Below are 11,052 nucleotides of genomic sequence, written 5' to 3'. Positions count from 1 at the left end.
GCTCTCTTTTCCTCCCCAGCCTCTTTCAGCCGCCCCTCGCCGGATCTAGAACCTTTGTGGTCCTTCCTAAGAGTGCCCCGAGCTTGTTTGCTGCAGGAAAGACTCCTAGAGGACTGGACACTAGGGGAAAGGCCCTGACTCTTGGATGAACACCAACCAGGTCTTCCACATGCTGTAGGGGGAGGACCTGTTGCTTCCTCCTCACTTTCCTCTCCCCGTAAGAAAGGAGTCTCAGCACAGTTATTTACAAAGATTTATTACAGCACAGGAGTGGTTCAGGTCCGGAGTCAGGGAAGAAGGGAAGGGGGCAGAGCAGCTGGAGGACAAGAAGAACCTGGCTCCCCTCAACATATGCCCCCCACTAAGGATGTATACTAGGTGGCATTCCTGGCATCAAAGCACAAACAAAATGCAACAAAGCAGCCTCTGCCAGCCCATCTTCCAGGCACCCAGGCTGGGGAGCAGGGGTGATAGGGGAAGATTTCCAAAATGAAGAGACTGGAAAAGGATGCCTGAATCCTCGGCCCTGGTAGAAGCCAGTAAGAGGGATGATGACTGGGAATCCCCCATAGGAGGAAAGGGGATGGAGAAGGATCTAGGACACCTACAGGTTCTCTGTACCCCCTTTCCTCAGATCTTAGGGTCCTGCCCTGTGGTTTTCCTGTGCCCAAGGGAGAGGGTCTGGGAGTAGAATTGTGAAGGATGAACCTTTGTCCCTCGATTACTGGATTTTCCAAGCAAGCTCTCTCACATCCTGCCTCCCACTGGGTGAATAGGGGAATAACTGGCAGGGGTAGGCATCAGGCAGCAAGTGACCAGGACTCTGGGCATCAGCCAAAGGTGGGCAAACAAGCAAACACAGACCAGCTTTAGTCTTCTAGAAGTCAGAAGCCGCAGCCCTAGCAGGAGAGGGGAAGGGTAGAAAATAGGGTGAGGACAGAGTGGGTTTCTGAGGAATAGTGATGCCCCCTCCACGTTCTTCTGGGAGATGCAGGGCTGAGTGCCTATGTGTCAGGCACTGGGTGGGCAGGGCGCTGTGGGTCTTCCCCGGGCTCTGCAAGACAAGCAAAGGGACTCAGGGCCTGAACATATCTACCAAGATCCCAGCTCCGCCTTCCCACACCCCACTCCCAAGCCTCACCACTTAGTTCGGGGTCTTTCACTTGGTCCTCAGAACTTCCATCTCTCTGGGGCTCATCCAGAGGGGGCGGACGCTCCCAGGGGCCCTCCAGACCCTGGCCACAAGTTGTCTTCTGCCCAACTGGGGACAGGGAAAAAAGCATGAAACCACAGACTCTCCGTGTCCATCTGACTGTCTTGGATCATGAGTTGAGTCTGATGGCTGAGGCTAAGCTTTCTGAGGCCATTATGGTATAGCTGAGAGGACTGGACTAAGCTCTGCCAATGACTAGCCATACGACTTAGATGATTCAGTTTATTACCTCTCTGAAGGGGATGGTAAGAGGAAAATTGTGTCAATTACCTTAAATAAGATACTAGTTAATAATGGGACCTGCCCAGCCCAGCGCTGGCACCCAGGAGCCACTCTGGGAATGGTGGCAATTTATATAGCTCCTTAGTATTCTTGTCATTCAATCCACTGCCCTGTTGCTTTTCTGGAGGCAACAGTCTCCTCTCACCTCCTCTCTACCTGTTCTGGGGGGTCTCAGTGGGAGTCGACTTAACTCTTACAGTTAGAGCTTTCACTCCCATGACTGATGTCCTAGCAGCCAATGCAGAGAGGAGGCCCAAGACATTTCATTGGGGTGTAAAGAATGGACACATCAAGCAGGGGTGATCAACTGTTTTCATCCCCATATATAATGGGACCAGACCAGCCGGTGTGGTTCAGCGGTTGAGTGTCAACCTACGTACCAGGAGGTCCCCGTTTGATTCCCAGTCAGGGCACATACCCTGGTTGTTTCCAGCTCGATCCCCAGCAGGGGGCATGCAGGAGGCAGCCAATCAATGTTGATGTCGATGTTTCTATCTCTCTCCCTCTCCCTTCCTCTCTCTAAAATCAATAAAAACATATTTAAATAATGGGACCAGCCCAGCCGGCGTGGCTCAGCAGTTGAGCATTGACCTATGATCAAGGAGATCGCGGTTCAATTCCCGGTCAGGACACATGCCCTGGTTTCGGGTTTGATCCCCAGTGGGGGGCATGCAGGAGGCAGCCGATCAGTGACTCTCTCTCATCATTGATGGTTGTCTCTCTCTCTCCCTCTCCCTTCCTCTCTCTGAAATCAGTAAAGATATAGTTTTAAAATAAATAAACAAATTAACAAATAAATAATGGGACCAAAAAGTTTTGTGTACACTAGGAGGAATAGAGGTGATGCAGCCTTCTAAGGCCAGGCATGGGACAAGCAGCCATGAAGGTCTGAGATCTTCCTGCCTAGAAATTCTCTGGGCTTTGAGACAGTCTGTGGAGATTGTTGGATCTGGGGCCTCTGGCTCTGTAGCTCTCTGAGCAGGTCTTAGGCCTCTCCCTAGTCCCTCTCTTCCCAGGTAGCTGGGGTTGGAGGTGTGGAGGACCAGATAGTTCTTGAATCCTAGATTCTCCATCAAGACACTAGAGGGCACCCTCTCACCCCAGCCTAGGAAATGAAAGAGGAGAAACAGTCACCGAGTCCTGGAGAGGACTTACCAGCCAGCCCCCTCTGCCTCCCAACAGAGACCACACCCTACGTTCAGAAATGCAAGCGATGGGGACATCAGATACTATTCCTCCTCTACCCCTGCATCTCCTTGCATCCCCTCACGGCCATGGATGGGAAGTCCTTCCTTGGGTCCAGTCCCAAAATTCCTGTGGCCTTGCCTTAATTCTTTGGGAAGAGAGGAATTATTAGGAAAAACCTGATTGGGAGACGGACTGAGTCAAGGATGGGAGCAGCCCGGGTGTCGGGTATCGCTGAGTGTGAGGCAGCCTGTGGGGGGAAAGGATAGGAAGGCCCTTGTAGTGTGATCGCAGTTTGCATGTGTGAGAAACTGTGAACTGGGGAGGGGTGTCCCAGGACACTGGAGGGCTCCACCTGACCCGTGTCAGTAGGACCCAGGCTGCACAGCCCCTCCAGCTTACCAGGCCCCCTGCTGCCCTTTAGGACTTCAGCCTGGCTGTCCTCCTCCTCCTCCTCCTCCTCCTCTTCTTCCTCTTCCTCCTCCTCTTCCTCTCTTGGGTAGCCCAGCTCCCGCAGCTCCCCAAGCTCGTCTTCCTCCTCCGAGGCCTGGTTCTCGCTCAGGTTGCCGATGGACTGCAGGTGAGACTCGGCGATGCGCTGCACGGCTACCACAGGGGCACCCAGGAAGGCAGGGTCAGCCGGGCCCGGGAAGCAGCCCCTGGAGCTCCCCGAGAGGCATGCGGCCCGGCCCCCAGCCTCCTTCCATGGGCCTAAGGCAGAGCTAGCCCCCCTCAGGGGTCTAGTTCAAAAGCTGAAGGCTCCAGGTCAGCTTGCTGGGGGCCAGGCCAGGGCTGAAGCAGCAGGGGGTAGACTCTTGATCATATTTAGCTCTTAAACTGTCCAAAGGTGCTGGCCCCCTAGAGGCTGGCACCAGGCCATAGGGTACCAAGTCGGACAAGACCAGGCGGGCATAACAACAGCTTAACATTCCCTGGCTGAGGAGCTTACTTCTCTAAGGACCTGGTACTGGACATAGTGTCCACCAGCTACAGCCCCAGGCAAAAGGCACAGAGCCCTTGGGCCAGAGCCCAGGGGATTTGTCCCTTTCAATTTCTAGGGGAGTGCCCAGTTGGCTTAGGGCTCACTGCTCACCCTGATCCTGCCCACCCCTATCACCCTGTTGCCTGGCTTGGTCGACACCCCCTGGCACTGCCCCATCTTAGACGCACTCTCCAGTCTCTAAGAGGTAGGTACAATTCTGAGACTGCGGACTTAATAGTCTGCAGCCAGTGAAGTCTGTGCCTGGGGATGCGGTGTGCTCAACGCGGCCCCCACAATCTTGACCCACATCCCCAAGCTTCCAGCTCCCTCTGTGGTGACCTAGAAAGCGGCAAACACCACCCACCCCCCAACACCACCAAGGCCTGCTGGGATAGGGCCTAGGAAGGGAACCGTGTGGGCAGATGGAGACAAATTTCCAAAAGATGGAAAGGACCAGCGATTCTGAGAAAGGGGCCAGGGCTGGGCAATTCTGGGGGAATGGCAGGGGTTGAAGGGACACTGTGAGGAGTGGCTGGGGCAGAGGCAACAGGGGGACAGCAGCTGGTGGGATTTTAGAGCATTCAGGTCACTTAACTCATAGCCCACAGACAAGATGCTGATGAGCTTAGAGCTGGGGTTGCCACAGCTACTTCTTGGTCTACAGGCAGCCCCTCCCCCTCAGAAAGCCCAGAGGGGTAGATCCAAGCTGGAAACCTCCGGTGCAGTGAGCAGGGCACCGCAGTCCTGCCAACTGGGGGACAGGCACAGAGGGTGCATTGTGTGTGCCCGCTGCCCCACCCTGCCCCAAGCTCCCAGCCTGGTGCCTCCCGCTGGCTCTGGGCAAGCTACCCAGGCAATAAAAGCACAATAAATCGCCCTGCCCTGGCCTTGGGGACGCGGCAAAGCTTCACCTTGAGCCAAGTGTGAGAGCTGGGCCTTGGAGAGGCTCCTTCAAGCCAAGACTCAGTGTTGTCCACCCTCCCCCGGGGGCCCTTGGCGTCTCCCCCTACAAGCCCTGCCCCTGCCAGGCGCTCTCCCTTGCCCAGAAAGGGGTCGGAGCCTACAAAACAGTGCCCTTTAGGTACAGAAAGGTCCTCTGAGGGTTGGATGGAGGGGAGAAGAGAGAAGGGGAGGTGGCAGCTCCAGCAGCCACCCTCTCCCCTAACTGGAGGAGGAGAGTTCAGTTCGTGAGCCACAGTGACAACAATAGGTGTGCTCAGAGCCAATCTGGCACCCCGTGAGCCTCCCGCGTGCACAGCGCCTCGTGCCTCTCAGGGTTCTCTTGGGTCTCCCCCTCGCCCTCCCCACTGTCCCCTTCGTTCTCCATCTCCATCTCTGGGGCCCTGAACCCTGCCCCACCAGGTCTCCCTTATTGAACTCAAAGGTCCCCAGTACAGACCCCAATCCCCGTGTTCTGCTGGCCCTTCAACCACCCTGCTTCTCCCCACTCAGACTCCCCTAGGTGCAGCCCAAAGGGGCAGTGGGGGGGCACACCTCTGGCCATTGCAGGGTGCCCAGCAAGCCTTGGCCCATCGTCTTCACCCAGCCCTCTGCCTCAAGCTCGAAGTCAAGAGCACAAGGGGCGGTTTTCCCTCACGTCCACTCACCGCCCCCAGAGCCCAGGGCAGGGAGGAGAGACTTCTTGTATTCTCTTTTCAGAAGTTGCCACCCACCCCCAATGCCGCTTCAGGGGTCAGCCTTCCCCACATGCCTACAGGTGAGAAGTCCTTCCAGGTGCTCAACCGCACTGTCTGCTAGTTGACCTTTCATATTCCCGCCCTGAGGGAAGAGAAAGGGCCCCTGCCCATTTCGCCCCTCCTCCTGGCCCCTCCTCTCCGCTCCCAACCCTGGCAAGTGGCTGACAGGTGCACCTGTTGACCTTGGCTAGTGCTGGGAACTCATTAAACCCACCGCGAGGGAGCTCTGGGCACACCCTTCAGGTCTCCCTACCTCCCTCGGTCTTCGGGAGGAGGGGGCTGGCCAGGCAGCAAGAGCCTCAGGCAAGAGTTGAGGTGGGGGTGGGAAGGCACCCTAAGGCTTAGTAAGGAAGAGACCAGCTCCACACTCCCATCTGCCCCTCCTTCTCTTCCAGGTGAACCTCCCACAGCTCCCCACTTCAAGCCAAGTCTCCAGGCCTCCCCTCAAGCCCCCAGGGATGTTACACCTCCTCCCCTTCGCACACACCCTCCTCTCTTCCTGGAATGCTCTGGGCCTTGCCTGCCCATTGAATTCTTACTCAACCTTCAAATCCAGGCTTAAACGTCCTCTCCTCTGTCACTCTCCCTGACCCTTTGAGGTAAGGGCCCCAGGAGCAGGGGAACCAAATCTCACTTATTTTGCCCAGTGCCCCACACTGAAGCCTGGCACACACTAGGTGTTGTGCTAGAGAAATGATTTGCCTTTTAACACAGAAAGGAAAAGCAAGGAGAAGCACCCAGTGTGCAGACCTGTGCAAATGTTATGCGAATGGAAGAGGGGAGCAAGGGGTGCAGCCCAGAGAAGGAGGTGCCCTTTGGGGGGGTGGGGGGTGGTCGGCTGTACTTGCATAAGGGAAGTACATGACTGAGTCTCTTATAGTGATGCTTGCTTGTTATTTTAGACAGCCACCCCTTTTCTTTCAACCCCACAGCCACCCTTCCTGGCCTCTGGGTGCCTTCTTTTTCACAAGACCAAATTAGGACCAAATTGGTCTCTAAGTAGGGATTGGGGGAACACAAGACAACCCCTCCCCACTGACAAAAGTGCAACATGTCACCTCCCTCCCCCAAAGTCAGCCCAGTTCCAGGGGTCGCAGGGACAGCCAGGCTGACGGGTGGGTGGGAAGATAGTACCTTTCAGTGAAGGGGGTGTGTAGGCACAGGGGTTGGATCTCTTCGATTTGAGGTGGTGCCCCTCTCCTGAGGCTCTCTGCCAGAAAAAGTGCCAGGTTAAATGGGCTCACCACAGGCCCCTTCACTTCCCTGCTCCCTCCATTCCACCTCACCCAAAGCAACCGGGGCAGACTGGTCTAGCCTCTGCTAATGTGTTTAGATGCTGCTGCCCCTCAGGTCCTGCACCAGGCTGAGGCCACCCATTGCTTTGAAGGGCCTCCATAAGCTGTGGCCTGGCTCAGGGAGGAGACCCTAGATTCTGGACGCCTCACCCAAGTCTGAGCAAAGATAAGAGCAGAGTAAGATCTCCCGTGACACCCCGCACCAGGCACTCTCACCAGAGGTGCCGATGGATATGCTGATTGATATGCTAATGTGTCCTCCTGGGTGGTACCCTGTGTTCGTAGGGAAGTAATCCCAGCCATCCCACCATATCCCTTCCTCCAGCCGCCCCTGGAAACTCACCTGGTGGGGGGAGGCCTCCTCCTCTGAGGGAGGCCGTCAATGAACGCAGGGAGGAGGAACCAAGAGGAGGAGGAAAGAAGGGGAAAAGAGAAAGAGAATCTGAATTACTTTCCCCAAAGGGTCAATCTCTGGAGAAAGGGAAAGTGTGCCCTTTCCTTCCTGGTGTTGGAAGGTGCCTGTCAATAAATGAAACCAGGGAGAGTTGGCCTCCCAAACTTTACCCACTCCCAGCCCCCCTTCGGCTCCATCTCCTACTCCTGGGACTTTGGCAAGGGCCCCAAGAAGGCATCAGAGTTAGGGTGGGGCCAGGGCTGGGCTGGGACAGGGAAGGGGCCCACCTGGTGAGGAGTGCTCGGAGAGCCGGAACAGCATGGCAGGGGTTGGTCTCCTGCGCCGGATCTATGGAGATGAAGAAAGAGGCGGGGAGGACAGACACCTGCAGCCCCCTCTCCCCACCCCACCCCCGCTGCCCCTCCTCAGGCAGCAGGGAACAAATGGTGCTTTGGAGTCCCCAGGGAACCTCTGAATCAAAGCCTGTCAGAGCTGAAAGGAACTCTACAGCTCACCCAACCCCCTCATTTTATTCAGGTGAAAGCTCAAGGCTCAGAGAGTTTCAGCAAAGTGCTCAAGGCCACACAGCAATGCCAAGGCAGAGAAAGAATGACAGAAAAACCTGTCGCTGACTCCCACCCCATGCCCATCCCACTCCACGGCTACTCCACAATGGGCATCTCCCTTTCTGTTGTTCCCCTATAAGGCCCTTTCTCTTCCACTTTTTAAAAACATCAGACCTGGCAACTGAAGCTGACTGTGGAAGGTGCCCCAATGGGCCATGGCACCCACGTGGCCCTGCCCCTAAGGTCAGCTCAAGGGCTCCAGAGAAACTGGATCCAGCTGCAGAGGGAGGCTGAGCCAGAGCACTGCAGCCACCTCCAACCTCACACAGAGGCTCAGGTGTGGGCCTGAACCACAGACCAACAGGGGCCTGGGTGGTATCTCTGGGGGCCTGGCTCTTGGCACCCTTAGCAGTCTCTCTCAGGCTGTGGAACTCTTAGCCCAATCCTCATAAAAACAAAAACAAACAAACAAAAACCCTAAAAGTTGCCCTCCTTGGTACATGAACCAAGCTGAATAGTAAGGGTGTGGGGTGGAGGGGGCACAGAGCACTCCCAGTAACTGCACCCCCCAGCTTGGCAATCAGACCGTCAGTTAATTAGGTCCCCTCTGAGCTCCAGGGAAATGCACAAAGAGAACCAGGTGAATTAAGCTGAAACTGCCACCTCCCCTGCCAGGCTCCCAACACTGCCCTGCAGACCAAAAGCTGCTTAGGCCACGCCCCCCCCCCCCATGGTCTCCTATCGCCCCCTCGAATGATTTGGCCCGGCTCCCACTGCTCAGTTGGGAGCCCCTTGCGACTCAGCAACAAGTGAATCCAGCTAGGCTGTGGGGGGCGGGGCCCTCTTCTCCTCTCCCTCCTCCCACCCCCTCCCCAACTTTGGAGGCCTCCCAGCCACCAAAAAGGCTCTCCCAGAGTCCTCAGTTGTCCCTGTGAACAGGTCTGGCTTCAGTGACAACTGGTCCCCCCGCCCCCATGTTGTGGCTCTGTCCAGGGCCTGACAGCAGGAGGTCAGAACAAGGCTCTGGCGACCCCAGGCGAGGCAGACGGGGTGGGACTAGAGGGGGGGGAGGGCCGTGGGGCAGCGGAGTTGGGGCCTCCGCTCCGAATAATTAAGGGTCAGAGGACTTGGTTTGTCACATCTGACCGGTGTTGGCTGGGTCCGGGGCACAGCGGTCCCGGTGGCGGCTGGGTTAGGAGGACACCAGGGGGTCAGGGGGACGGCGCCCTCCCCGTGCGCCTGGAATGGTCTGCCCGGGCGCTCAGACGCCCATCTCCTGGAATTCTCGGGCGCGGGGATCAGGATGGAGGCCCCGGGAAAAAGTTGCACGAGTCTCCAGCGAACTTTGGGCGCTGCCCCGCCGGGTCGAAACGGCTCGGGACTCTCCATCACCCCGATTCCTCCAGGCCGGCGTGGACCCCGCTGCGCCCGGAGCGCAGGGGGGCCGGGGTGCGTGTGGGCGCCGCCGGGGGTGGGGCGCGGCCCCCTTACCATCTCCACCTGGCGGGGGTCCAGCTGGCTGGGGGGCGCGGGCACGGAGAACTGGATCTTCTTGCGGTCCTTGGGGTCCATGGCGGGGGCGGTCGGTGGGGCTGGGTGCGCGACTGCGGTCCCGGGCGGCGCTCGCGGCTCGGCTCGCCCGCGCGGCTCCGGGCGCAGCGCTGTGCGCGGCGAGGAGCGGGAGGAGGGGAGGGCTGTGCGCGCACCGATAAAAATACCGCGCGGAGAGGCGAGCGCGCGGAGGAGGGGTCGCCGCCGCCCCGCCGGCCCCGGCCCGCCCGCCGCTCAGCCGGCGCGGGGTCCCCTCGCGCTGCCCCGGGCCCCGGCTCGCGGGGGTCGGTGTCTCTCGCTCCCCCTTCCCTCGCTCTCGGTGCGTCTCTGAGCGTCTCTCCCGTCGCTCGCGCTTCCTCGACTTCCCCCCTCTCCGCGTCTCTCTGTCTCGGCCTCTCTCGCTCTCTCCCGGCCTCACCCCTGTTGCCCCAGCCTTGGGGTCCCCAGCCCGTCCCCTCACCTGGGACTGGCGCCCAGGGGCTTGATGGGAGGGCTCAGGAGAAAGTAGCCAATGAGCACCGAGAAGCGTGTTCTTCCCTGCCGCGGGGGGGGGGGGGCCAGGGCTGGGGCGGGGAGCAGGTTGGGGGCCCCCTGCCGTCTCCCCAGAACTTGAAGCTGCATTATTGATGGAGTCCAGCAGGGAGGATTATGTGGGGAGGCTGAGGGGCCGCGGGGACTCTGGCTTTAACCCCTTCATGGCCGGGGTTCTTGGAGTTTCACGGGGAGGCCTGTGAGGTCGTGAAGAGAGTGCCACCAGCATGTCACGCTGTGAATGGGGGTGTCCTGGAAATCGAGTGAGCGTGAAGGAGCGGGTTGTGCGTGGGAGGACACGTGTCAGTCACCATGCAGGGAGTGTGTGAGTGCCAGCGGCCCTGTGGTGCCTATAGCTGGGGAATGTGTGTGGGGGGGGGGATGAGTGCATGTTAGTCTGTGAGTAAGTGTGTCAGAGTGTCAAGGATGCAGTGTGAGTGGCAGGGTGTGGGAGGACTATGTGTGTGTGAGGGAGGGTGTGGGTGTGGAGGAGGTTGTCAGAGGCTGTCAAGGTGATGGGCACGGGTGTGCCAGCTTGCAGGGGCGTGGGGGAGCTGTATCCACAGCTCTAGCCTGTGCAGTAGAGGGGGGTGAGGTTGCGAGCCTCTACCAGGTACACTGGATTCACGTGCCTTCCTTGTCTCCCCAGATCGAATGGGAGGGAGACAGAACCAGCCCAGGGGCACAGAGTTGAGGGTGTTGGGGGGCTGCCTGTACCTGTACACGTGCCGTCACGTGTGTGAGTTTGGTGCATTCAGGAGCAGAGCTGAGAGGAGAGGTGTGTGCTCATTTCCAAGGCGTGAGCCTCTCTCTCTCTCTCTCAAGATGTTTGTGTGTGTCTCAGGAGGGGCAAAGGGGATGCGCTGGCCCTGTGGGTTGGATTGTCCCTGCGTATCTGTCCAGGTCCTGGGTGTCTTCGCAGGAGCCCATGTTTCCCTGTGCGGGCCTGTGGGTGAGGGTCTGAATGCCTCCTGTAATGCTGACAGGGAGTGTGTGTAGATGTGTCCGTTGCACGTGTTCCCGAGGCTCTGTTTGTGTTGGCTGTGTTCTCTCCTGGTCACACTCAGGCCTGGATCAGTCAGGAGCCCTCCCCCCACCTCCAGCAACATTTCCACTCTAGCCCCAGCATGCTGGGTCCTTGGCAGAGCAAGGGGGGAGCAGGAGGCCAGAGGAGACCTGTGGAAATGGGGTCAAGGGCATGATGCTGTGCCCCAGAGTCAGTGTTCACTCGGGGTGAGGAAGAGGGTGGCAGGAGAGCAGAGCTTTGCTCATGGGAGCTGAAAACCCTGGCTACTCAGCTCCACACCCCTCAACCCCAGGCCTGGCTCAAGTCCGGCTATGTTTGTTGACTTACAT

At 58.3% G+C, this 11,052-nt stretch overlaps 1 protein-coding gene across 1 annotated transcript; it reads right to left on the bottom strand.

Moving 5' to 3' along the window:
• Positions 1-239: 239 nt before the first annotated feature.
• On the bottom strand, positions 240-9,581 carry PPP1R1B (protein phosphatase 1 regulatory inhibitor subunit 1B). Its single transcript, XM_081161718.1, has 7 exons — positions 9,106-9,581; positions 7,336-7,396; positions 6,998-7,020; positions 6,494-6,569; positions 3,083-3,286; positions 1,142-1,261; positions 240-1,054 (listed from the first exon to the last, which is right to left on the bottom strand). The coding sequence occupies exons 1-7, from the start codon at positions 9,184-9,186 to the stop codon at positions 1,005-1,007; spliced, it is 615 nt and encodes a 204-aa protein (XP_081017844.1). The 5' UTR covers positions 9,187-9,581; the 3' UTR covers positions 240-1,004.
• Between the last annotated feature and the right edge of the window lie 1,471 nt (positions 9,582-11,052).

The sequence above is a fragment of the Miniopterus schreibersii genome, assembly GCF_964146895.1.
Source record: "Miniopterus schreibersii genome assembly, chromosome: 16".
In the NCBI taxonomy this organism is placed as follows: domain Eukaryota; kingdom Metazoa; phylum Chordata; class Mammalia; order Chiroptera; family Miniopteridae; genus Miniopterus; species Miniopterus schreibersii.
Note: the sequence above shows the minus strand (reverse complement) of the source record. Positions and strands in the feature narration are given on the sequence as shown.